Here is a 21,627-nt window from a genome sequence, read left to right as displayed (position 1 = left end):
ATTTAGGCCGTAAATGGGAAGCTAATCCAATTGAAGCACGAACTGGCCAGCTGGCAGGCACAACACACACACACATACACACACAGCTGGTAACTGGCCCGTGCCTTGGAGTCAGACTGTCACCACGGTGACCTGTGGATCAATGACGCTGCAGACGACCAATCCATTGGCTGCATCGCAAAGGGGAGGGAGGCAGAGTGGAAGGGAGCGAGGCTAGGGAAGAACGGTGAATAGGGCTTCCCTCTCTGAAACTATGACCAGTCACAGATGGCAAACAATCGGTCAGCCAGTCACTTTTAATCAGGCTGCAAAGACAAGAGGGAAACAAAAGGGTGTGTGTGTGTTGAGAGGGGAAAAGGAGAGAAATGTCTGCTTAGCAAAATGGGCGGATAGATGACTCTAAAAAAAAGAAAGACAAACACCAGAAGTTTACTTGGATAGACGAGACCTCATTGATGTCTGTGAAATATAAGACCAGAGCTGGTGTTGTGCTAAAAAGTGATTTCCAATGTTTGTGTTGTTTTTTATGTGTACTGTCTTTGCTTATTTTGGTAAATACACTGAAGTCAACTGGATTCATCAGTGAGTTATACTGACATATATAACTCAAGGAATTACCAGTTTTAAGTATCTTCATAACTTTGCGTAATTGTAGCTACACAGTAACCAATTCAGTCCCTTTTGGCTACTAAAAATATCCTTATACAACTGTGATGTTATATTTGTTGTAATTTCTGCTGTGCTCTTGACCTAACCTCTATTAAAAAAAAGAACACTTTAATGTCAGTGAGACTTCTTAGCCAGATAAATAAAGGCTATGTAAAAGTCACTTTGTCAAAAAACGGACTGTAGCTTCTGCCTTGTGACAGCAACCTTGTTTGTGGCTCAAAATAACTTGACGGCATTCATGAGAGATACAGTAGGTTTGACATATGTTTCACAGGTTATATACCAACAAGTCATTTGCAACATTTTAAATAAGGGCAATAATATTTTGATACAACGCAGCCGGCCAGTTAGTTTAGCTTAGCAGGAAAAGTGTAAACTGGAAAACAGCCAGCTTGTCCTTTCGGCTCAGTTCTGAGCAGCTGGCAGTTGAGGAAATAGCCCATGTGTGGACAGGACATAGTGTAGGGATTCACGACAGATCACCATGGAAAACAGCAACTAGTTAGTCCCCTGAAGCTAAACTCAGCTGTAGAGGTGCTGTTGTTGTTCCTTTTCTCCTGCAGAGAGCCACAGTTGCGGTTTCCCTTATTTCTCATATTTGTGCTCACTTGTTGCTGGCATCAGTCCTTAGAAACCGAAAGTGTACTCAAAGTATTTGTTTAAACTACTTTGCCATTAATCTAAAGGAGAAAATCCCCGGATAGCTGCATTCACCTTAAGCTTGTAACCGGGAAGCTAATCTGGCCTCCTCTTTTCCTGCTGCTCTGTCACACAAAACACTTGCAGGGCACCAAGAATGAAACTCCTGCGGGCGACAAACAGGATGCATTTCCAAGATGACATTAAGACGCCTCTGGACAACTTCTTCTGCTTCCATTTCCATCTTAGCTTCAACCAAGATCCCATTTGATGGTTTTATCGCTTTTATCGCTCGCTCTTGCCATCACTGCTTCCCATCCTTCATCTGACATCAGCATTGTGCTTTCAGCCTCTGGCAAAGCTAATTGCAACTAATGTTTTTTGTATTGAGCTGCAGTCTAGTAACAGTAAGACTCAAGGCAGCTGATGTGTAACTGTGTATGATTCTTGTCCAGCCTCTATAGCCGGCTTTAGTCATCAGCAACTAAAGGCCTTTTGTGGTTCCTCTAACTTTCCTACACAGACCAATAAAAAAACAAAGAAAAAAGCCTTGATTTCAGCCTCAGGGCCATGTCCACAAACATGGTGTGGACTGTCTTATTACTCCTGATGATGAAGGGGACAGAAAGAGGAAGAAGAGACACATGAGTGTAGACACAGAGCCAAAACAGGTTACAGTGCGAGCGAGTTAGCCAATAATGGCCTTGCCGAGTTGATAGCAAAGGGAAACTTGTGGCATCTTTACTCATAAGAGGAACAGGAAGCCACGGTGGGACGGGTTTAGCAACTCAGGGAGTGGCGTCGCTCTGTGTTGTCGCTCCCGGACGACTACTTGCTTACCTTATTTGAAGAGCAAAACCCGAGGTGCTGATGTCACAGCAGGTTTTTTTTCAAATCACTGGCCAACAGTGAGTGTACACAGACACACGTGACTGGTGTGCACTTTGCAAGGTTGTGTGTGTTTTCATGCAAAAGAGCACTGTTTGTTTCTCACTAGTCACACAGACACACTCTGTCAGATCTATGTAAAGCTCGCTGGTGAGCTCTAAATTACTCAGACACATAAAAGCAGAGTCAGCAAAGATAGTACGAGGTCATGGTTAGCTCCTGTCCCTTAAAGAACACATAAACACAAATGGTGCTGCGGTCACTGGGTTACTGATTGACTCGTCACGTGGCCGGGGTAATACCTGGCTTCAGCCAAAAAAACAGCCAACGAGATCACCTGTGGGCGTGCTTACATAATACACACGGATCTGCCATAACTTAAAAAACACCTGCCTGATATTGTGCGAGTCCTCCTTGTGTCATCAAAACTGCTCGGACTTGGCATGTACACAGGACCTCGCGCGGTGCTGCTGGCAGTAGATTGATTGGGTCATGTGGCGGATCCACACTGTAAAGAAAAGACGGACCTTTTTAGGCGTAGTTCCATGTCTAGTAGCTAACCCTCCCTGACTCTTCACTCGCTTCTCACATTAAAGCGTCACTTAGCTAGACAAGTGGTCTATTTAGAAAACCAGTGATCACAGTAATAGTTATTATACACAACACCTCAAGTGACTGTGTGTAAACTCCCGTCTGGGGGGGAAAAATCCCTGGAAAAATTCATTAGGTGGCTTTATAGCAGTAAGGATCTTGGCAGCAGGGGCCCAGGGTCAAAGCTTGTTTTTGGCTGGTACACTGGGTGTAAGCACAAATACGCACTTACACAACATACACACACATGCTGTTATGATACACGAGAGGAGGTGGAGGAGGAGGAGGAGGCTTTCCAGGACAGTATTCCAAGCACTTGGCGAGTACACATTCCCCACTGAAGAGTGTTGACAACATAGCACTTAACCAGAGACCTCTCACTTCCAACCAGAGAGCTGTACACAAACATACATAAATACATGCTCGCCCAAGCTGACTGACAACCTGAGCTCCGCTTTGATTCTTTATACAGGAGTGAGCGAAGAAGCTCTGACGCCAATGTCGCCGCTACGATGGTGGATGTCATATTAAAAGTAGCCACAGGTTCAAATATTGAGGCAAAAGCTCAAGCTTAACACTTTTTTATCCTTTTGGCCCTGCATGATGTCACAGAACGGATATCATGTGTACCTGACATGACCTAATATGGCCACGTCAGGTACACACAAGCCACGCCCACCCGCTGCCCATACCTTCTGTTTGTGATGGCAACCAATCAGAAAAAAAGTTGGCTTAAAAGACTGAGAATGCATTGGGTGCATGCACTGAGGTCCAGCCTCACATCAGCAGTGATTATTCTGAACTGTAAATGATGGAAAGCTTCTTTTGAGTAGAGTTCAAAACTAAACAAAAAAACAATAGATCCTCCTTTAAATGCTTTTGCCCTGAATCAAAGTAGGGGCTGGAGCTGTGGGTTGGAACAATGACTCACCTATGCACGTATGTGCGTTGCATAGACACACACTGTGAATTCAAAATCCCACAGGCACACCCTGAGGCCAGATTAAACATTTCCCAGCCAATCCCTGTTTACGCCACTACAGAGACACAACCCTCTGGTTTCTGTTCAAACCTCCATTAACAGGATTCATGTTTTTGTTTTATTTTTTATTGTTTTAATCATTAGAAATACAACTTTAATACTGATAAAACAAACATGAATAAAACTTTAGGCGTTCAAGGCAACATCGCTGAAGTCTAGGTGAGATTTAATTAGAAATTGTAGCCAGAAGACATTTTGATTGCTGCAAACGCTCTTCCCTGCATGTGCAAGCCCTCTTACTGCATCTCCATGAGTCTGTGCACAAACCAACACTTGATTTGATCGCTTTTAACATGTTTTTTCACCACCAAGTATTAAAGTTCAGCCGGAAGAAGGGTTAAAATGTGCAGGTCTCACTCCGCGCCGTTTCACACTACAGGAAGCTGTAGCTCATTTAAAAGAGGCTTATAAGGGTCCATTTAAATGGCCATTTAAAGTCAACATGACAAAGAACAGAGAGCAGGAACAACGAGATACACAAAAGTTGATGCAACTGAGAGAGGAAAGGGAAGTGGTGTGGGGGAGAAGAGAAGGAGCTGCTGTGAGTGTGGCTTTAAATGGTGCTGAGGCCACCTCGCCATTTTTATAACCTGCATGCTTGTGCAATGAATGAATGAATGAATGAATGGAAGGATGGCTGGATTGGTGCGCAGGCTGTTTGAATTTAATGAGAGATAGATGAGAGAGGAATGGGGGACCACAGAGGAAGAGTGGGGTTAAAGAAAAACCTTCAAACCTTCACACTGTGGTATGATTGAATGTTAAACCTTTATACAGGGTGAATTGGGGATGGAAAGTTGCCTGCCTGCAGGCCCAAGGTCAACCCTGCAGCATAAGTCTGTGACAGGGGTTAGATTGGGCCCATTGCTCAGGGAGTGAGTAAGGCTGAAAATCACACGTTTTAAAGTCTACTCACACAAGAACAGGAAGTGGAAATGGGCGCAGTGTGTGTGGCTCTGCGTTTTATCTGAAACTGGTAAATAAAACCTGGATTTTTTTTTTTATTTAAATAAAGGTCAATCAAAGGAGATCTACTGAGTGATTAAGTTAGAGGCATGGGAGTGCTGGTCGTCTGTCTGATAGAGCAGGGAGTGCTGGTCGTCTGTCTGATAGAGCAGGGAGTTTTAATACTTCCTGCTTCATAGTAATCAGCAGGAATCACACCCATAATAACCAAGCACAGCATAAAAATCTGAGACAAGCATGAGATTCCCCCCTCCATTATGCCCTGAAATGACACACCTTTATCATGCCGCTGTATCTCAAACAGAGAGGAAGAGGTAGCTATTTACAGGACACCTGACAGCCATGAAGGACACATACCTGATATATAAATGAACTTTATAAGAAACAGCTGGCATCATTGGAGAAGGGGGTGGCCTTACACACAGCAAACTGGTCATTCCCCGGCCTGTGGAGGGGCAGCTCCACAGCTCTGTGTGCATTAAGCTTTTGACCTGGTGATGCAGTGGTCGTGACTCCCACTGGGCTCACATCTGCCTTTCAAAGTGGAGGCAACCTCAGCATCACCCCGACCCTACTTCGATGTCTGAAATATCAAATAATGCCAGGTTATTCCAGGCTGAATAACCGGGAGGGAGGACAGCCTTTTGATAAAAAAGCCTGAGGCCTCTGCAGCCTTCACAGGGAGGAGTCCTGGGTGCTGAGCTCTGCTAACGTTCATATATGTTTATAACAAACTGCTCTGAGCAGGTGCAGGAGGGACATATTTCACTTTTAATAAACAATAAACGTCATTTAACCTGAACATACAGCGGTATATCTACACATTAAGACTTACTAGGCCTCGCCACAGCAATCCCTTCCCTTTTATTTTCTCCAATCCTTTGCTATTATCGCCTCCCTCTCTCTCTTTCTCTCTCGAATCGCGAGCGCTCGGTGCACCACAGCGTGCACGCGACGTGCCCAGTGAGTGACGCCGGACCAATCAGGAGGCGCAATTCCGAAAGTTTACCTTTTATGGCTAGAGCCAGGCAACCGGCTGAGTATAAAAAACAAGCGCCCACAGCTAACGGATTCACTCTGAGCGCCGTCACACTCACAGCTTGTGCGGGATATCATTTGCCTGAAACCGTTTCCCTTAAAGCGAAAAGCCCCCCACCCAAAGGTAAGGAGACGGAGAAATCCTTATTTATAGATTCTTATTTTAGGATGTTTATTAAGTAAACAACGAGCTGATTTGTTTATTTTATGTAAACATGGATGAATTTATTCACTTTAATGCAAACTGTCGTCGGGGACCACGCGGTTCTTTGTCTTCGCAAGAATTGTATTGATTGTTAAACAGCAGTATCTGTATCTTGTGCTTGGCTTTTTTAAAACGAGGAACGGTTATGACTGCAGACAAGTTCATTAGCGCTGCTGCTGCGATTCACAGGTGCTTTTGGATGGAGCCGGCTTCTAGTAAATGGCGTCCTATGAGTTAATGGTTGCGCTAAAACCGGTGTTTGTCACCGTGTAGTCGTGCACGGCTTTTTTTTTTTTTTTTTTTTTTTTGTAGGATTGTGGTGACACTTGGGATTTGATCCCAGGCAGGATACTTTGAAGCGGGTTTCCGAGTTGAGGCTGTCTGGATCCCGGCTGCTCCCTTTGTGCGCCCGATGCGGCGGGGTGTGACCTACTTTAGCATATTAGCCTAGCCACATCATGCTAGCACGCCCTTTAGATTTGCAGCAGTTGCAGTTTTAAGTCTCTCTCGTTTATCCTGGATACTCCCACACACGCTTTTAAAAGATGAATTACTTTCTTTTATTTAACCTAATCTGGTGTCAGTTTATAAGGCTTGCAGTAAAAAGATAGAAGGACTAGCTTTTCTTTTCTTAAAGGTGATAAACTGATTAATAGCTCAAGTGAATGAATGTCCTGATCTGTTTAGTCTTTTCTTATATGTGACAAAGAAATGAGGAAATTGCAAATCAATCGCCTGATCGTCCACTCCGAGAAAAGGCGTGGCTTTCAGGAAATGGATCACCAGTCAAGCGCTTGTGACCGTTCATGAGTCGGCATAAGTTCATTATGCAACTTCCCTTCTCATAAACTAGCTTCAATATTAAGTAATCGCAGACTTCATCTTTTTTAAACGTCTCGTGGTGTGCAATGAATGAGTGTGCTGCTGCATGACGCAGTGATATTCGCTCAAAGGACTTGGAAGGTTCATAAAAGCGAGCGTGATTAAGCAACAGTGGGAGGGCGCTGGTTGTAACGATAGTAAAACGAAGGGAGTGGTCTGTCGGCTAGTCTGTAATGTGGACTGTTCCTTTTTTTTCTCGCCGTGCGTTGCCGCTCTGGCGTCGCGCCACGCGCCGGTAGCCGCAAAGCTGCTCAAAACCGAACCATGTCCTTATATGGTAATAACAGAACGCAGCGCCACTTCCTTTTGTCTGGCTTACTCGGAATGTGCGGCACGAGCTCCTCCTAGCGGCCGAGCTCGTGAACTTCCGCTAGTTAACAGGAAGTAGAAGCGGAATGGCCGCAGGCTTGAGTGCTAATCTTTTTTTTCTTTATCTTTAACAGTTCAGCCATGGAAGATGAAATCGCCGCACTGGTTGTTGACAACGGATCCGGTATGTGCAAGGCCGGATTCGCCGGAGACGACGCCCCTCGTGCTGTCTTCCCCTCCATCGTCGGTCGCCCCAGGCATCAGGTTAGCGACTGCGCATGTCTACTTTTAATGTTACCTTAAATTGTGACTTATGTCATAAATCAGGCCCTAAATCAAGAAAATTGTTCAACTTAATGATATTAACATTAAGATTTTAGTTCAGCTATCACTTGGCAAACACTTAATGATTTCTTTAAATTTTGTTATTTTTGACTTTTTAACTAAAACTGATCTCCTTGTTCAGGGTGTGATGGTGGGTATGGGTCAGAAAGACAGCTACGTTGGTGATGAGGCCCAGAGCAAGAGAGGTATCCTGACCCTGAAGTACCCCATTGAGCACGGTATTGTGACCAACTGGGATGACATGGAGAAGATCTGGCATCACACCTTCTACAACGAGCTGAGAGTTGCCCCTGAGGAGCATCCCGTCCTGCTCACAGAGGCTCCCCTGAACCCCAAAGCCAACAGGGAGAAGATGACCCAGGTACACACCTTTTTTCCACTTGTAATGTTTGGTTAGACCTCAAAGTGTTTATCTCCTCCCCGGTTTCCTTCTGTTCCATTCTCATTTGCTCCTTCCTTCCCCTCCCTCCTCTCCTCCAGGACCTCTCCTCTATAAGATGATCTATCATCAACAGGTCTCTTGACTGTGTGCCTTACCTGCACTTGTGTCTATTTAGGAGAGCAGTAGCTCTGCACTTTATTAGACATTGACTTACTTGCACAAGTGTGAAGGAATGTTTACTTTCTGCACTTTTATTCTACTAACTTCAATCAGCCTCACTCTAATGCATGTAGTGAGTGCAGTGGTCACAAAGGCTAGACTTGTCTTTTTAATTTTGTAAAGCTAAAATGTGTTCTCCCTCTCCTTACAGATCATGTTCGAGACCTTCAACACCCCCGCCATGTACGTTGCCATCCAGGCTGTGCTGTCCCTGTACGCCTCTGGTCGTACCACTGGTATCGTCATGGACTCCGGTGATGGTGTGACCCACACAGTGCCCATCTACGAGGGTTATGCCCTGCCCCACGCCATCCTGCGTCTGGACCTGGCTGGCCGTGACCTCACAGACTACCTCATGAAGATCCTGACAGAGCGTGGCTACTCCTTCACCACCACAGCCGAGAGGGAAATCGTGCGTGACATCAAGGAGAAGCTGTGCTACGTCGCCCTGGACTTCGAGCAGGAGATGGGCACCGCTGCCTCCTCCTCCTCCCTGGAGAAGAGTTACGAGCTGCCTGACGGACAGGTCATCACCATTGGCAATGAGAGGTTCCGTTGCCCTGAGGCCCTCTTCCAGCCTTCCTTCCTTGGTATGTTCCCAACAGAAATCCACCACTTATTAAATCCTCACATGCAAACTGGGCCCTTATGGCATCCTGCAGTTCCACTTGCTAACTGGTGTCTTGTATCTTCTCAGGTATGGAATCCTGCGGAATCCACGAAACCACCTACAACAGCATCATGAAGTGCGACGTCGACATCCGTAAGGACCTGTACGCCAACACCGTGCTGTCTGGAGGTACCACCATGTACCCTGGCATCGCTGACAGGATGCAGAAGGAGATCACAGCCCTGGCCCCATCCACCATGAAGATCAAGGTGAGCTGACTTGCCTTCTAGTGGCATTCATAAGGGTTCAGTTAATGCACTTTTTTTTTAATTTAATTAAGTATCCCAATGACACTCTGCCTCATTGTCCTGCAGATCATCGCCCCACCTGAGCGTAAATACTCCGTCTGGATCGGAGGCTCCATCCTGGCCTCCCTGTCCACCTTCCAGCAGATGTGGATCAGCAAGCAGGAGTACGATGAGTCCGGCCCCTCCATCGTCCACCGCAAATGCTTCTAAACAGACTGTTCCTTCTCCCCTTCCCCAACCAAACGCCCAACAACTTCAGCTCTGTGCAAAACAACCACACACCACACATTTCTCATACACAACTCAGGCGCAGAGAATAGATGACCAACTCATTGGCATGGCTTCAGTTATTTTTGGCGCTTGACTCAGGATTAAAAAAAAAAACTGGAACGATGAAGGAGACAGTAATGTTTTTGGCTAGGTTTTAAAAAAGACACCCCAGGGTTCTGCAGTCTCATCTGGGGCTTAAAAAAAAATGTACATTTTGTTTTTCTTTAAGTCATTCCAAATGTTTGTTAACTGCATTGTTCAGACACATGATTCCAAATGTTAACTTGCATTGTTCAGATACGTATTTGCCTCTGTGAAGGCTGCCCAGTGGTTGGCGCATACTTAACATGGTTGTAGTATCGCTTGTATGTAAGTTATGTCTGGGTTTTTTGTACTTTCAGCCTTAAAAGAATCTTGGTCCTGTTTAATTTTTGTTTTTGTTATGCAAACCCTCATCCTGACCCCACTTCTCCCCCCACGTTGGGAGGCTTCATCCCTGGGGCGGTGGGGCAAGGGGGTGTCTCGGAATGATGGGGTAAACATGGGGTGCCAGACCGGTGGGGCCAACCTGTACACTGACTAAACAATCCCAATAAAGTGCACATGTGTTCCGAAGTGATGTCTGACTTGTCTTCCTTTTATGACTTGAACATTTTTATGACATTTGAACACAGATTAGTCTTCACTTAATAATGCTAAAATTGTTACAATGTGAGTGTTAAAGTGGACTTAAAATGCCAGTTATACAGCAGTTAAAACCAGACCAATGCTTTATTCATGGAGCAAAGTAATGCTAGTGTTCAGATCTATAGCTCATAGTTTTTGGCCTTTATGAGCTGGTATCTGTAAAAGCTTAAAGCTAAAATGGCAACAAACTGAATGAGAACCTGTAGCTCTACATTTTGATACACTTAAAAAGGCAAAGCTGAAACATCCTGTCTAAATGTAAGCGGTTTCCAGCGTTCTCTCAGCTGTGCGCAGCCCTTGAGCCTTTACAAGCTGTTACAGCAGTGAAGTACTTTATTGCCAGAGTTAAAACTAGAAATCTAATCACAATCTGTTTTCCAGTTAACTCCCCATTAACAAGCTGCGCTTGCAACTGTAGGCTGACTCCCTCATAACTGCTATAATAACAGAAATGCACCTCTAAGCAGTTTTTGGTCTGTATTTTTATGAAGTGCTGCTGTTAAAGCCAAGTTGCTAGATGGTGGAGAAATCAGATTACCACTTAGCTTTTTATTGTCAGTGAGTGATTCATTAGCATGAGGAAGCACTAAAGTGCCATAAGTGCTATTTGTTGTGTATATTAGGTTAGAGGGTGGGTGCACTGTGGCTTCTCCCATTAAAAGCGCCTTGCCAGTAATTCCCATCCATTTGACTCAGTGTTGCTGAGAACCAATGAAACCTCGATCTCATTTAATGTTAGAAGATTCTGAAAATAGTGCCTGAGTTAAACTTAATGCACAGTACTTGCAGACTGTAACAGGATGCTTTTGCATCGGAGTATGATCTGTTTAAATGCATCAGTATCTCTGCTGTTTGGTGCTTCGGGGGTTTACGCTGACCTGTTTTTTGTTGTTTTTTTTTTAGTATTACTTGCTTGAGCTGACTGTGTGTAAAGTAATGTGACTATAAAGGTCAGTCAGTCTCACAGTAAGGACAGTCTCTAAATGTCACATGACTTTTCACTGCCTTTGTGTGTCTCTTAATGACTTCACTGCTTTCCTCATGATGAGCTGTTTATTGGCTATAATAAGCTCTGACAGTAATCTTTCTGTTTTTAGACTTCGGTTTTACGATGTGAGTGACAAGAGGTTAAATCTCTCCATAAAGGAAAAAAGAAGGATTGACTTTCAGGCAGTTGCGCTGTTTAGACAGCAGGTGGCGACAGAGGCTGATTTATCTTCATATCACAAACTAAGGCGTGACTCTCCTGCCTGTTCTCACATCCTCGTTTCTCTCTGCACAAATGCACGATTGACCCGGTGCTTTGTGTCACTGCATGTGTAAGATGTATATATATATATATATATATATATATCATACTGTGCAAAAGTTTTAGGCAGGTGAGGAAAAAATGCTATAAATAAAGAATACTTTCAAAAATGGAAGTATTAATCATTTATTTTCATCAATCAACAAAATGCAATGAATGAACAAAAGAGAAATTTAAATCAAATCAATATTTGGTGTGACCCTTTGCCTTCAAAACAACATCAATTCTTCAAGGTACACTTGCACACAGTTTTTGAAGGAACTCAGCTGATAGGCTGTTCCAAACATCTTGGAGAACTAACCACAGATCTTCTGTGGATGTCATGCAATCCCAGACACATTCGATGATGTTGAGATCAGGGCTCCGAGGGGGCCATACCATCACTTCCAGTACTTCTTGATCTTCTTTACGCTGAATATAGTTCTCAATGACTTTGGCTGTATGTTTGGGGTCGTTGTCCTGCTGCAGAATACATTTGGGGCCAATAAACAATCATTTATGTTTCTGAAAGCATTCTTTGTTTACAGCATTTTTTTCACACCTGTGTAAAACTTTTGCACAGTATTGTATATATATTAGCAGCCAAAGGGTTTGGGTAGAAACTGTGAGACGGCGGTTAAAAGATGCCATTCAAGCTGAGGTTTCATGCCAACTTTCCTAGAATGGTGGGAAAACAAGATCCCGTGCTGATACAGGCCCATTTCCTGTTCACTTCTAAAAGCGGATCTTCCACATTTGTATATCAGAGAGATGAAAGAGGATAAGATGGATAGACCAGCCCCACCCTCATGTTCAATGCATCATATCCTGTTTCTACGTGTGTGTGTGTGTGTGTGTGTGTGTGTGTGTGTGTGTGTGTGTGTGTGTGTGTGTGAGAGAGAGAGAGAGAGAGAGAGAGAGGGAGAGAGAGCACAGATCTAGTGCGGCCCAAAGTCATGCTGCTCCCATTAATCAGGCTGCCCTAGATTCATGCTGTATCCTGAGCTGAATGCAGGCCTGTTAGAGAGGACATGCAGGTCCGTGCATATGCATAAAGACGTGTGCACTTGCGCTGATAGAAATTCATATACGCACGCTTCTAGAAAGGCTTCGCACACACACACACACGTCGAGGATCGAGTGTGTTTGGTATTGAAAATGTATTCCATCTCACTGCAGCTCCCGCCCCAGCGCACCCCTGTGATTCTGCTGAGACTGCTTCCCTCTGATATCCTTTTACTGCCACGCCAGCAAAACACGCACTGCCAGAGAAACAGCGCTTAGTGTGTGTGTTTGTAGTGTACTACACTTTATTTTCCCGGTCTTTGTCGGGGTTGTGTGTGTGTGTGTTTGTGCACTGCAGGTGTTTGTGAATGAAGCACTCCTAGATCAAAAGTGTCCGTGAGAAACGACACAGTGGGGCGGAGGGTGGGGGGGCATTTGTCATAAAAAAAGAGGCTTAGTGTGTCCTTCCTCTTTTTTTTTTCTTCTTTCTTTTTCTGTTACAGGCGTGAGGCTCTAAGAGCAAGCAAATCCACTGGTCAGGGACCTCTTTCACCTGCAGTTCTCACCTCTGTCCAAGAGGTGGGGCTGCTGTACTACATGAGTCTTCTTCAGTCTGTGAACTGGGTGAAAGGCAAACAGGAGAAACAGAGGGCTACAGCTGCTGACAGGAGGAGGCCAGAGGGGAATAATCAACTCAAATACACTAGATCCTCCATTTGCAGGGTTTGGAGTGATTTCAATGCTACAGTGGATGACATGCGGGTTAATTCATCTCTGCATGGGTGCCCCCCATCCCTCAAAGGACATTACAGTATCTTGTCAGATTGACTGACAGCAGCTGTAAAGTGATGTTTTGTGTCTGTTTCACATACTCTGCAGTGCAGACCATCCCTCTGTTCTACAGTAACCGAATAAGGATGCATGATCGGTAGCAGTGTGTGCAGCAGCAGGAGCAGCAAGCCTTCGGAGGACTCAGTGACCCTGACACATCACCACTGAGCATTTACTCAGCAGGATATATGAGTCTGTTGCATCACTGTTTCCTTACATTTGTGGCAAGCCTGTGGATGTTTTTTGTTTTTTTTTTATTTCTAGAGAAAGAAAAAAAAAACATGATTTCTCAGAGATCTGACCACACAAGTCAGGAAGAGGAACAAGTACCAAAAATATACAACCCTGCAAGCTGCAAGCTTGCTCGAGCACTGTACAGAGCACAGCTGACAGACACAACCACTGCCTCCTCATTTGCCATCCCCCACATTGGTTTAAAGCAGGAGAGGCAGATGGAAATTTCTCTGCTGTGACCGCTCCGTGTCTTTGTCATGGTTCTATTTCCAGGAGAGAAAAGAAAGAACCTGAAAGATTAAGACAAGAAAGCAACACCACAAGCTTTTGGCCATCTCAGTTATGGTAGACTGACTTTTTTTAGCACCTTCACATCTGATTACAAGCTCAGACTATAAGTCAGTCAGGGTTTTCTTCTTGGTAGAAGACTGTCACCTGCTTTCTTTCTTTTTTAAAAATCCAAATAACACTGGCTCTTTGGTGCCTTATTAGTCATCTGATGTATGCTTAAGCTGACTAATTTGCCTGCTGGCTCATGTCACGGTGTACACCCTGACATTACTTTTACCTACAACTATGGACAATCAAAAGCAAATTTGTCCCTCATTGCACGCAGCAGACCGACAAGCAAATGTGCTGTATCCCATAGCATATCTGGGTCACATCATCAGGAATGATCACTGTGGTCGCCCAGGCAAATAAACCGGAATGCAAACTGCGCAATGTGCACAGACGATGTCAAAACAGTACCTTTCACAAGCTACTGTACTCCAATGCATGCGGCACATTTGTAGAGGAAAAACAAACACGCACATAGAAAAAAAAAGCTTCAGGTGGCACATGATAACACATTCAGGATTTTGCTCAAGCTTCCAACTTACACAAGCTCAAGCCAAATGTTTGCAGCTAGTAATGTTCCCACCTTTCACGCTGTGAGTGTAAAAATGGAGTTATGCTGATCGCAAATGATCGTGCTCTAAGTGACGCAAAATATTCCTCATCTTTCTGGGAGCACTGGAACAAATGCTAATGCTTGTTTTGATATTTACTATTTCCTTTCTTTCTTTCTGTATTGAGATGTGTTGTATGTAAAAGTATCTCCTCGCACCATCTCATGTACTTCTTCCAGCTGGTTTGTTGTATGTGTGTGTTGTTTTTGCTGTGTGCATTTGGCTATTTCCTAACCCTGAACACACCGCCCCAAAAAATAAAAGAAAGAAAAATGCAAAAAGAGACAAACCAGAAATCACTTCACTGCGACATCCTGGAAATTGGTGGACCTACTTTCTACTCTCTCTTGTGCACACATGTCTTCTGATGTGAAGTAAGTGGCCAGCTGTGTATTCTCAAGTGGTCCATCATAAAAAAAAAAAAAATCAAAAACAAAACAAAAAAAACAAAACCCTTCAAGGCTCTGTCTGATGATTGGCAGTCACCCCATGAGAGCTTTGGGTCTGTATGGGCCTGCAGCTCTGAAGTGGAGGGGGGTTGGTGTGTGTGTGTGTGGGGGGGGGTGATGTCAGTCATCTAAGCCTCGGTGGCATTTTTATTGCACGCGTGTGTGCGTTGTCTGTGCATGTACATTTGTTTCGCTCCAGCAGGAAACATGACACTGCTATTAGGTTTCTTCATAAACATATTTCTGCATGTATCTTGCTGCAGTGCAGTAGCACCAGCTTCAGTAACAATACAGAGCTTCTGTCGAGCATGAGATGTGGTTTGATGAATGATTTAGCCCTCTGGGCATGCAGGCTCACTGCTCTGTGTGTGAGGGAGGATTTTGAGAGTGGGGGTTAGTATTTGGACTTATTGTTTTGTTTTATGGAAAACAGTAGAAAATATACTTAACTGAGAATACAACCATGCTTCATGGTTTTATTAGCCCATTACTGTGTGTTTTTATGGTTATGCAGGAGGACATCCTTCTGTATTTATGTAGGTTTATGCGTCTCCTCTCCACAGATGTGTGAACCCCTAGCTGAATGAATCAATGCCGCCTCCTCACTCTGTCCCCCGTGGGTTAATGCAGCCACAGGCCTTGGAGAAAATCAGATAGTCTGTCCAGCAAATCAAATCATTTACCTGATCCTTCAGCTGATAGGACAGAATTAACCCAAGCCTTAGAAAAGATAGTATTTGGACAGTCACACAGCTAGAGGTTGATGTGAGATACGGTGCTGAGGGGGGAAGATAAGGGGCCAACAACAAGAAGAAAAACACTAGCAGCCTGGATGAGAGTCAAGGATAACAAATGTTCTACATCTATAATATCTGCTGGGTGGAATAAAAAAAACAACAACAACAAAAAAAACAGTGTTAGTAAGATAAAAAAAAAAACTGCTGTGGTATTGTTATTGACTCAGCAGCCGTTTTAGGTTATAAATCATATTTTCCTGTACTTTTTCCACAGCAGCTCCAAAAGCCTGGAACATGCAGTTGGATCATCCTCAAAGAACACAGTTGGTGTATATGCTATAAAAAAACAAAAAAAACCATAATCTACCAAATGGTCCCATCTGTTCCTGTCCATGTGACAAGCCTAACCTAGAAATAAACAGATATGTCTCTGAACCTGGACACATTATTCTGCACATTAGCTGCTTGTTGTGCTGTAGGTGGAGAGTGCAATGAGGAATGCTGAATTAGCCTTTATTGGGTTATTTGGCTGAACTGGAGGGTTTCATTACATAGAAATTCAGTGTGATGTTTGTATAAAAAGAAGTCACCTTATTATTATCATTTTATTACAGTGAATAAACACACATTATGTTGTGGATGTGGATTAAACCCGTGCGTAAAAAACTCAAAAACAAACAAACAAACAGGCTTAAAATGCTGCAAGTAATAAGCTGTGCTCTTGATTATGCGCGGGAATCATGACTAAGCTGTTTGGTAAAATTGCCACGAATCATCCATACCCACCTCAAAGTGGGGATAACTCCCACGGAAGCCGCGGTGTTTTTGACAAGACAAAACCAACACAGTGAAGGTGAAACCTGCCTCTCGCTCGCAGTTTGAAAAGAGGTCAACAATAGGACACTAATTAGAAAGCATTGTCTGAATTCCCAGTCGGGAGCGATTTGGAGAACAAAGGGCCGACTCGGTCCCCTCGGACAGTCCGGGACATGACTCTGATCTCCGCCTGGTAATTCCCTCCCCGAGTCCCGTCAAGGATGTCAGGCGCATCGTAGCAGACAGGTCAGCGGGGTGAAATCCGCCGCTGAGCTGCCTGGTGTTTTTGCTCAGTTCGCTGACGGTGTGGTGGTCCGATTGGACAAAAACAAAGAAGCCACCGAGCCGTGACCACCGGGAAAGTCGGGGACCGAATGTCCCCACAAGCGGGTACATAACGTCCACGTCTGCTGTTCGGATGAGCCCTCGCTGCTCTCCTCCTTCTCCTTTGGCGATTCGGTCTGTTGAAGCGCTCGCTGTGCCCCTACACCGAAGGGTCGCCTTGAAACCGGCGCACTAAGGAGGGAGGGGCTGGAGGAATGGAGGGAGGAGGAAGGAGGGGGGAACGGGCAGCTTGAAACCGCCTCTAATTTTTTTAATCAACATTTTTGCAACTGTGTAACGCGGGGCGGTGTACTTCAAAGGAAACTTATGGATAATAAAAATCCGCGAGGGTCCGACAGTGCTGTCAGCAAGGAAGAACAGGGGGGTCACATCGGGGAGGAGGAAGGGGAGGCGTGTGTGTGTCTGTGTGTGGGGAGGGACTTCTACAGCCACAGATGACACCAAAGGTCGACCCCCCCGCCCCCCCTTTATGAGTCTTAACACAATGGTACTAAATGAGTACGCCACTTTTTCTCCCCCTTTTAATGCATATGTGTGTCCCTCCTCCTGTTCAGTCTGTAGAGATTATGCACAAGCGGACACCCCAGCCTTGTTTTCACTTACAGCCCGATTTGCATACCGAAAGCGGTGCATTCGAGCCACAGCCCTCACGATGCCAACAACGACAAGTCCTCAGTGGGTCTTCAGGAGGTCTCTGACCAGTGAAATAGTGCTGTAGATCACAGCGCCAAGCCGATGGTAGACCAGAGATATGGCCTATCGTGGCCCAACGATGCGGTCTTAAACAAGGCTTTTGATGGCTCCCATATCGTCAGTTGTCAGGCCTAAAACATAAAATAGTCTGTGTTTCTGGCTTGTGACACGTTTCCCATTTCCACTCATGTCTTTTCATGAAACCATATACCTGATCTACTGTTTGTAAAGCCCTAGCCCAAATGAAATGAAGTAATTAATCGCTATCGCGAGTTTTTATGCTCGAATTCTCGGTTTTGCTCCCCTTTGTAGCAAATAGTGGAGAGTGGGATAATTCTGTGACTTAATTGAGGCTTATTCACTGCTTCCTGGTGAGAAAAAAGTAAACTTGAGTGCCACACTACCTAAAAAAAAAAAAAACTTCACTACGCCCCCAAACGCCTGGGATACTTTCCACTCCTCAATCTCCAGTGATTCTTTTTAGCGTCTATTATAATCAGTGTGGAAACTGGTGGGTGGGTGAATAAGTGGGGGGGCATCGCTTTGACCCCCTTCCCCTCTCTCTCTCTTTCTCGAGCACACACGCTGGAGAAAAAAAAGAGAAAACCCACTGCTTGTTTTGATCACTCGGTCTTGATGGAAGAGGGGACCTTGAAACTGCTCAACCTTTCCTCGCTCCATAATTGGTTTTATAGTGCTGGCGAGAGGCCACGGTGTGTGTTTTTTTAATACACTCGGGAGCTTTGATCGACATTCCTTACAGCCAATCAGAGAGGAGCAGTGTGCAAAGTCCTGGGTTGGGTGGTGGTAAAGGAGGTGGGTGGGGCTTGCAAAACAATGCCGTGTTTCATTGCTAGACGCGTCACGGGCTTTCTCTCGCCCCCCCCAGTTATTCCCCAGTTTACCTTCGGACCAGCCTGCAATGGACTACTCCAGTTCTCCCAGCAACCTGGACGGATTTTAAGAAGCGCTGGCATTTTTTAAGCCCCCTTCACGACATTTTACCCTTTCAAGTAAGCGCTGGGCATGTTTTCCCCCGTCTTCTCTGCGTACCATGGCTTTTTCTAAATAAAATAGTCGTGTTTTTCGTTGTTTTAAAAGCTATTTTGGTACGCGACTGCGATTTGAAAAGGGCGCGGAGGTTAGTGCACGCGACATGTTGTTGTTGTTTTTTTTTTTTTATCGGGTTGTCGTCGGTGTTAAAAAGCAACTTTCGAGACGTTTCTTCCGACAGAGTTTTGCGTGGCTTTTAGTGGAACCGTGAAAAAGTTTGAAACGTGGCTGAAATGCCGAGCCTCCTGCGCTGCCGTGCCGCATGGGTCACACCGAGAGGGGAAAAAGCTTTCGGTCTAGCTTATCTTCTAATTTAACTGTCCTGGAGTCTTTTTTATTAAAAAAGAAAAAAATACAGGCACTTTCTCGTTGGCTCCCGTGTTTCTCTAAAGGGTAAAAAGGCGTTATTGTGATTTCTAAGCGAGCCCTTCTTTTCAGAGCCCGCCCGCTTGGATATCACGAGTCATTGCTGTGATGTGTTTGTTTGCAGCCTTTGAAGGTTAACTCGGCTTTAGCCTTTTTCTTTTTAAGCTTAAATTCATAACTAATACTGTAAGTCGTGTTTAATTTGGGGGGCAATCTGTAAATAAATAAAAAATAGGATATTGAAGCTACAAGCTACCGTGTTTTTACCGTCTTGGATGCCGTTTGTAAAAGTCGCATTTGCTTGTTATTTTCCCCTAAACTTTGTTCTGTATTTCTTTGGAATTTAAACATCACACAGATACCTGCGAGGTTTTAATAAAGAGGTGCTCCAAATTCATTTGAATCGACCTTTTTTTCCCCTCTCTTCTTTTCTTGTCCAGAATCAAGACGCATACTTTGCTGGCTGTCCGTTGGTTTATAGTCTGTGCTGTAAAACCCACTATTATGTGTTTAAACGAGTTCAAACTTGCAGCAAAGCGTCGATAAAGTGGATATCATTCTAAGTTTTTACACAGTGTTTGCGGCTTGGGTTCAGATTTCGCTCCTTGGGCAGCACCCACGTCCAGTTGCGAAGTAACCCGGACTAAATCTGCATGTGCAGGCAACAAAACACCGCTCACCCCGCTGATTAATGATGCAGGCTTTTGCGAGCTTATTTATTTTTAACCCGTTTGAAATTTATATTTGATGCGCCTCTAGTATTTATGGTGTATTGGTTTACATTGCGATTCGGCCCGTAGCCAAGAGTGCAAGGTTTACGGATTGGGGGAGAAAAAATTCTGTTAATCGAGAGGAGGAAAAGAAAAAGGTGGGATAGGTTTCTAAAATCCGACGGGTTCTGGGTTTCCAGAGCGGGATCGCGAGATGCTTTCATGGTCGGGGGAAGAGCAGCAGCCGCTGGCCGCTCCTCCTGCTCGTTTCCCTGGGAAGCGGAGCCGCTGCCTGCTCGCTGTGCAGTGTGGGTGTAGTACCGGTCAGATGTCACATCATAATATTGTAGATAAGTTAAAATCGCATTAAGATCTTCATTTAGGGTACGACGGCAGTGCCTCACACGGTCTCATCGGCGATTAGCTGCTATTCGAGGTTTAGTTTTTGAAGTGCTTTTCCAAACTGCGTCATTGCACATATGGGCCGCCTGTTCGCTGGAAAGAAGAGAAATCCTAAAACTACCAGTTCCCAACAGTTTGCTCCGACATTGCAGTCTGCAGTAGATTATATGCCAAGCTGTTATTTTATTCTTTTTTTGTTTTCATTTATTTTAATTTTTCATGTATTTTATAGGTTAGAAGAATGGCTGAAAAGGAGCTCGAATCGCCTGGAAAACTAAAGACATTATTATAGCCAGAACTGGCTTTTTCGGAATAGAGGGCCTATCCGAACGGACTATTTCCTTTAACAACTTTCCCCGCTGTGGATAATGGATGGCAGAGATTTTGGTCCTCCCCGATCCGTCCACGTACCACCTTCGTTGTTGGCGGGGCTCGCGATGGAGTCTCACTCCATCCGGATCGGAGCAGCTGCTGCAGCCGGGAGGATCCCTCCCTCCTCCGGTCACTTGCTGGGGAGTCAGCCGCAGCCTCTCCACTCCGGAAAATTCTTGCCATCGGCCATTAACCTACATCCACACCACAGTAAGTGAGCCACGCTTCACTGCTCTGCTTGATTCTGTAATATGAGTGTCCCCCCACCCAAAAACAAGAAGAAGATGATTAAATATTAACTTGAAATAAAAACTGCGCACGGTTTGTGGCTATCCGTGGCAGCCTGCGCGGTCACCGCCTGGATGTGCGGTGTGATGTGGGTAAAGAAAGGCGGCTGTTATAAGGCTATGACAAGTTTCAGATGTAACAGATCGTTTTCAGGATCCTCGGCCCCTGTAATGTGCAGCGCATTAGCGGAAAATTACTTGGCAGTTTCCGACACACGCATTTCTTCGGATTGAAGGGACAAACAGGGCTGCGGTGTAGATGTTCATGCAGCAGCTTGCAGGTCAGGGTGCAGCGGTCTAGGATTGCATGCGGACCATTACACTGTCATTGCTGCTCGAGGCCGATGCAGTGTGTTTATCTGTGTTTGACACGGCGGGGGTGGCAAAGTTTTCACCTTAAAGGTATTACAGACCCGTTCTCGCCGCGTTGAGAGAAATAGAGTGGTTGTGTATTTGGAGTAAAAGTCACTCCGCTGTAGCATTTGGCAAATGGCTGATGTTTCGTTTTCTTTTTTCTTTTCTTTTTTTTTCATGAATTTGTAGCAGTTCTGTTAAACAGCCCTTGTTCTGCTGCAAGTACACTGGAGGATCTGTATAATGGAGAGAAACTGTGTATTGGGGGCAAACTGCTGGGGTATTACACAACCATTCTCCTACAAGTGAACGCCCATGTGTTTGTTTACATCGTGTGTGTTTGTGCATTATAAGCAGAATCAAATATGCAGTATATGTTATTCCCTGTTGAGATGATGATTTTTTTCCATTTACATTCAGTGCCTGCACAGTAATGTCTTGCGCTTATTATTGGCATAGAGAGCCTTGAAATAACAAGAAAAGGAGATAACATTGCATGTTTGCATATGGTTTTGTGGTCGGTCACAGAGGAAGTTGGAGTCATCTATGTTCAAACCATATGTTCTGTGTGTGTGTGTGTGTGTGTGTGTGTGAAAAGGGTTGTCTGCTGATTCTTTCGGGAAAATGGAAAGTCTGACAAATGCTCTCACTGAGTTACTCTGAAGTCATGTAGCTGTGGACAGAG

The 21,627-nt window shown here is 44.8% G+C and overlaps 2 protein-coding genes and 1 long non-coding RNA gene across 5 annotated transcripts in view; 2 read left to right on the top strand and 1 right to left on the bottom strand.

Moving 5' to 3' along the window:
- Nucleotides 1-2,592: 2,592 nt before the first annotated feature.
- On the bottom strand, nucleotides 2,593-5,728 carry LOC112846763 (uncharacterized). The gene is made up of 3 exons (XR_003219908.1): nucleotides 5,631-5,728; nucleotides 5,153-5,378; nucleotides 2,593-2,704 (listed from the first exon to the last, which is right to left on the bottom strand). It is a non-coding gene; the product is annotated as an uncharacterized LOC112846763 (long non-coding RNA).
- An 80-nt stretch (nucleotides 5,729-5,808) lies between these two features.
- actb2 (actin, beta 2) lies at nucleotides 5,809-9,978 on the top strand. The gene is made up of 6 exons (XM_003443127.5): nucleotides 5,809-5,957; nucleotides 7,364-7,493; nucleotides 7,696-7,935; nucleotides 8,327-8,765; nucleotides 8,873-9,054; nucleotides 9,160-9,978. Exons 2-6 carry the CDS (start codon nucleotides 7,371-7,373, stop codon nucleotides 9,301-9,303), a joined length of 1,128 nt encoding a protein of 375 aa, XP_003443175.1. The 5' UTR covers nucleotides 5,809-5,957; nucleotides 7,364-7,370; the 3' UTR covers nucleotides 9,304-9,978.
- An 8,268-nt stretch (nucleotides 9,979-18,246) lies between these two features.
- The window catches only part of tnrc18 (trinucleotide repeat containing 18), a 46,925-nt gene continuing 43,544 nt past the window's right edge, over nucleotides 18,247-21,627 (top strand). For 2 of the 3 annotated variants that reach the window (XM_005468366.4, XM_005468365.4), the window contains exons 1-2: nucleotides 18,247-18,411; nucleotides 20,162-20,511. In XM_005468366.4, the coding sequence (XP_005468423.1) occupies nucleotides 20,298-20,511 (214 nt within the window). In that variant the 5' untranslated portion in view covers nucleotides 18,247-18,411; nucleotides 20,162-20,297. The other variant, XM_019355488.2, reaches the window with a different exon arrangement.

This window comes from Oreochromis niloticus, linkage group LG4, assembly GCF_001858045.2.
Source record: "Oreochromis niloticus isolate F11D_XX linkage group LG4, O_niloticus_UMD_NMBU, whole genome shotgun sequence".
NCBI classification, from domain to species: domain Eukaryota; kingdom Metazoa; phylum Chordata; class Actinopteri; order Cichliformes; family Cichlidae; genus Oreochromis; species Oreochromis niloticus.
The sequence above is the reverse complement of the archived record's forward strand: the minus strand, read 5'-3'. Positions and strand labels throughout refer to the sequence as shown.

Bases quoted from the DNA above. Each gene is read 5' to 3' on its own strand.
- actb2 (XM_003443127.5), top strand. From the start codon at position 7,371: ATGGAAGATGAAATCGCCGCACTGGTTGTTGACAACGGATCCGGTATG. The intron at 7,494-7,695 runs GTTAGCGACTGC...CTCCTTGTTCAG, and splicing joins TCGGTCGCCCCAGGCATCAG to GGTGTGATGGTGGGTATGGG. The intron at 8,766-8,872 runs GTATGTTCCCAA...GTATCTTCTCAG, and splicing joins CTTCCAGCCTTCCTTCCTTG to GTATGGAATCCTGCGGAATC.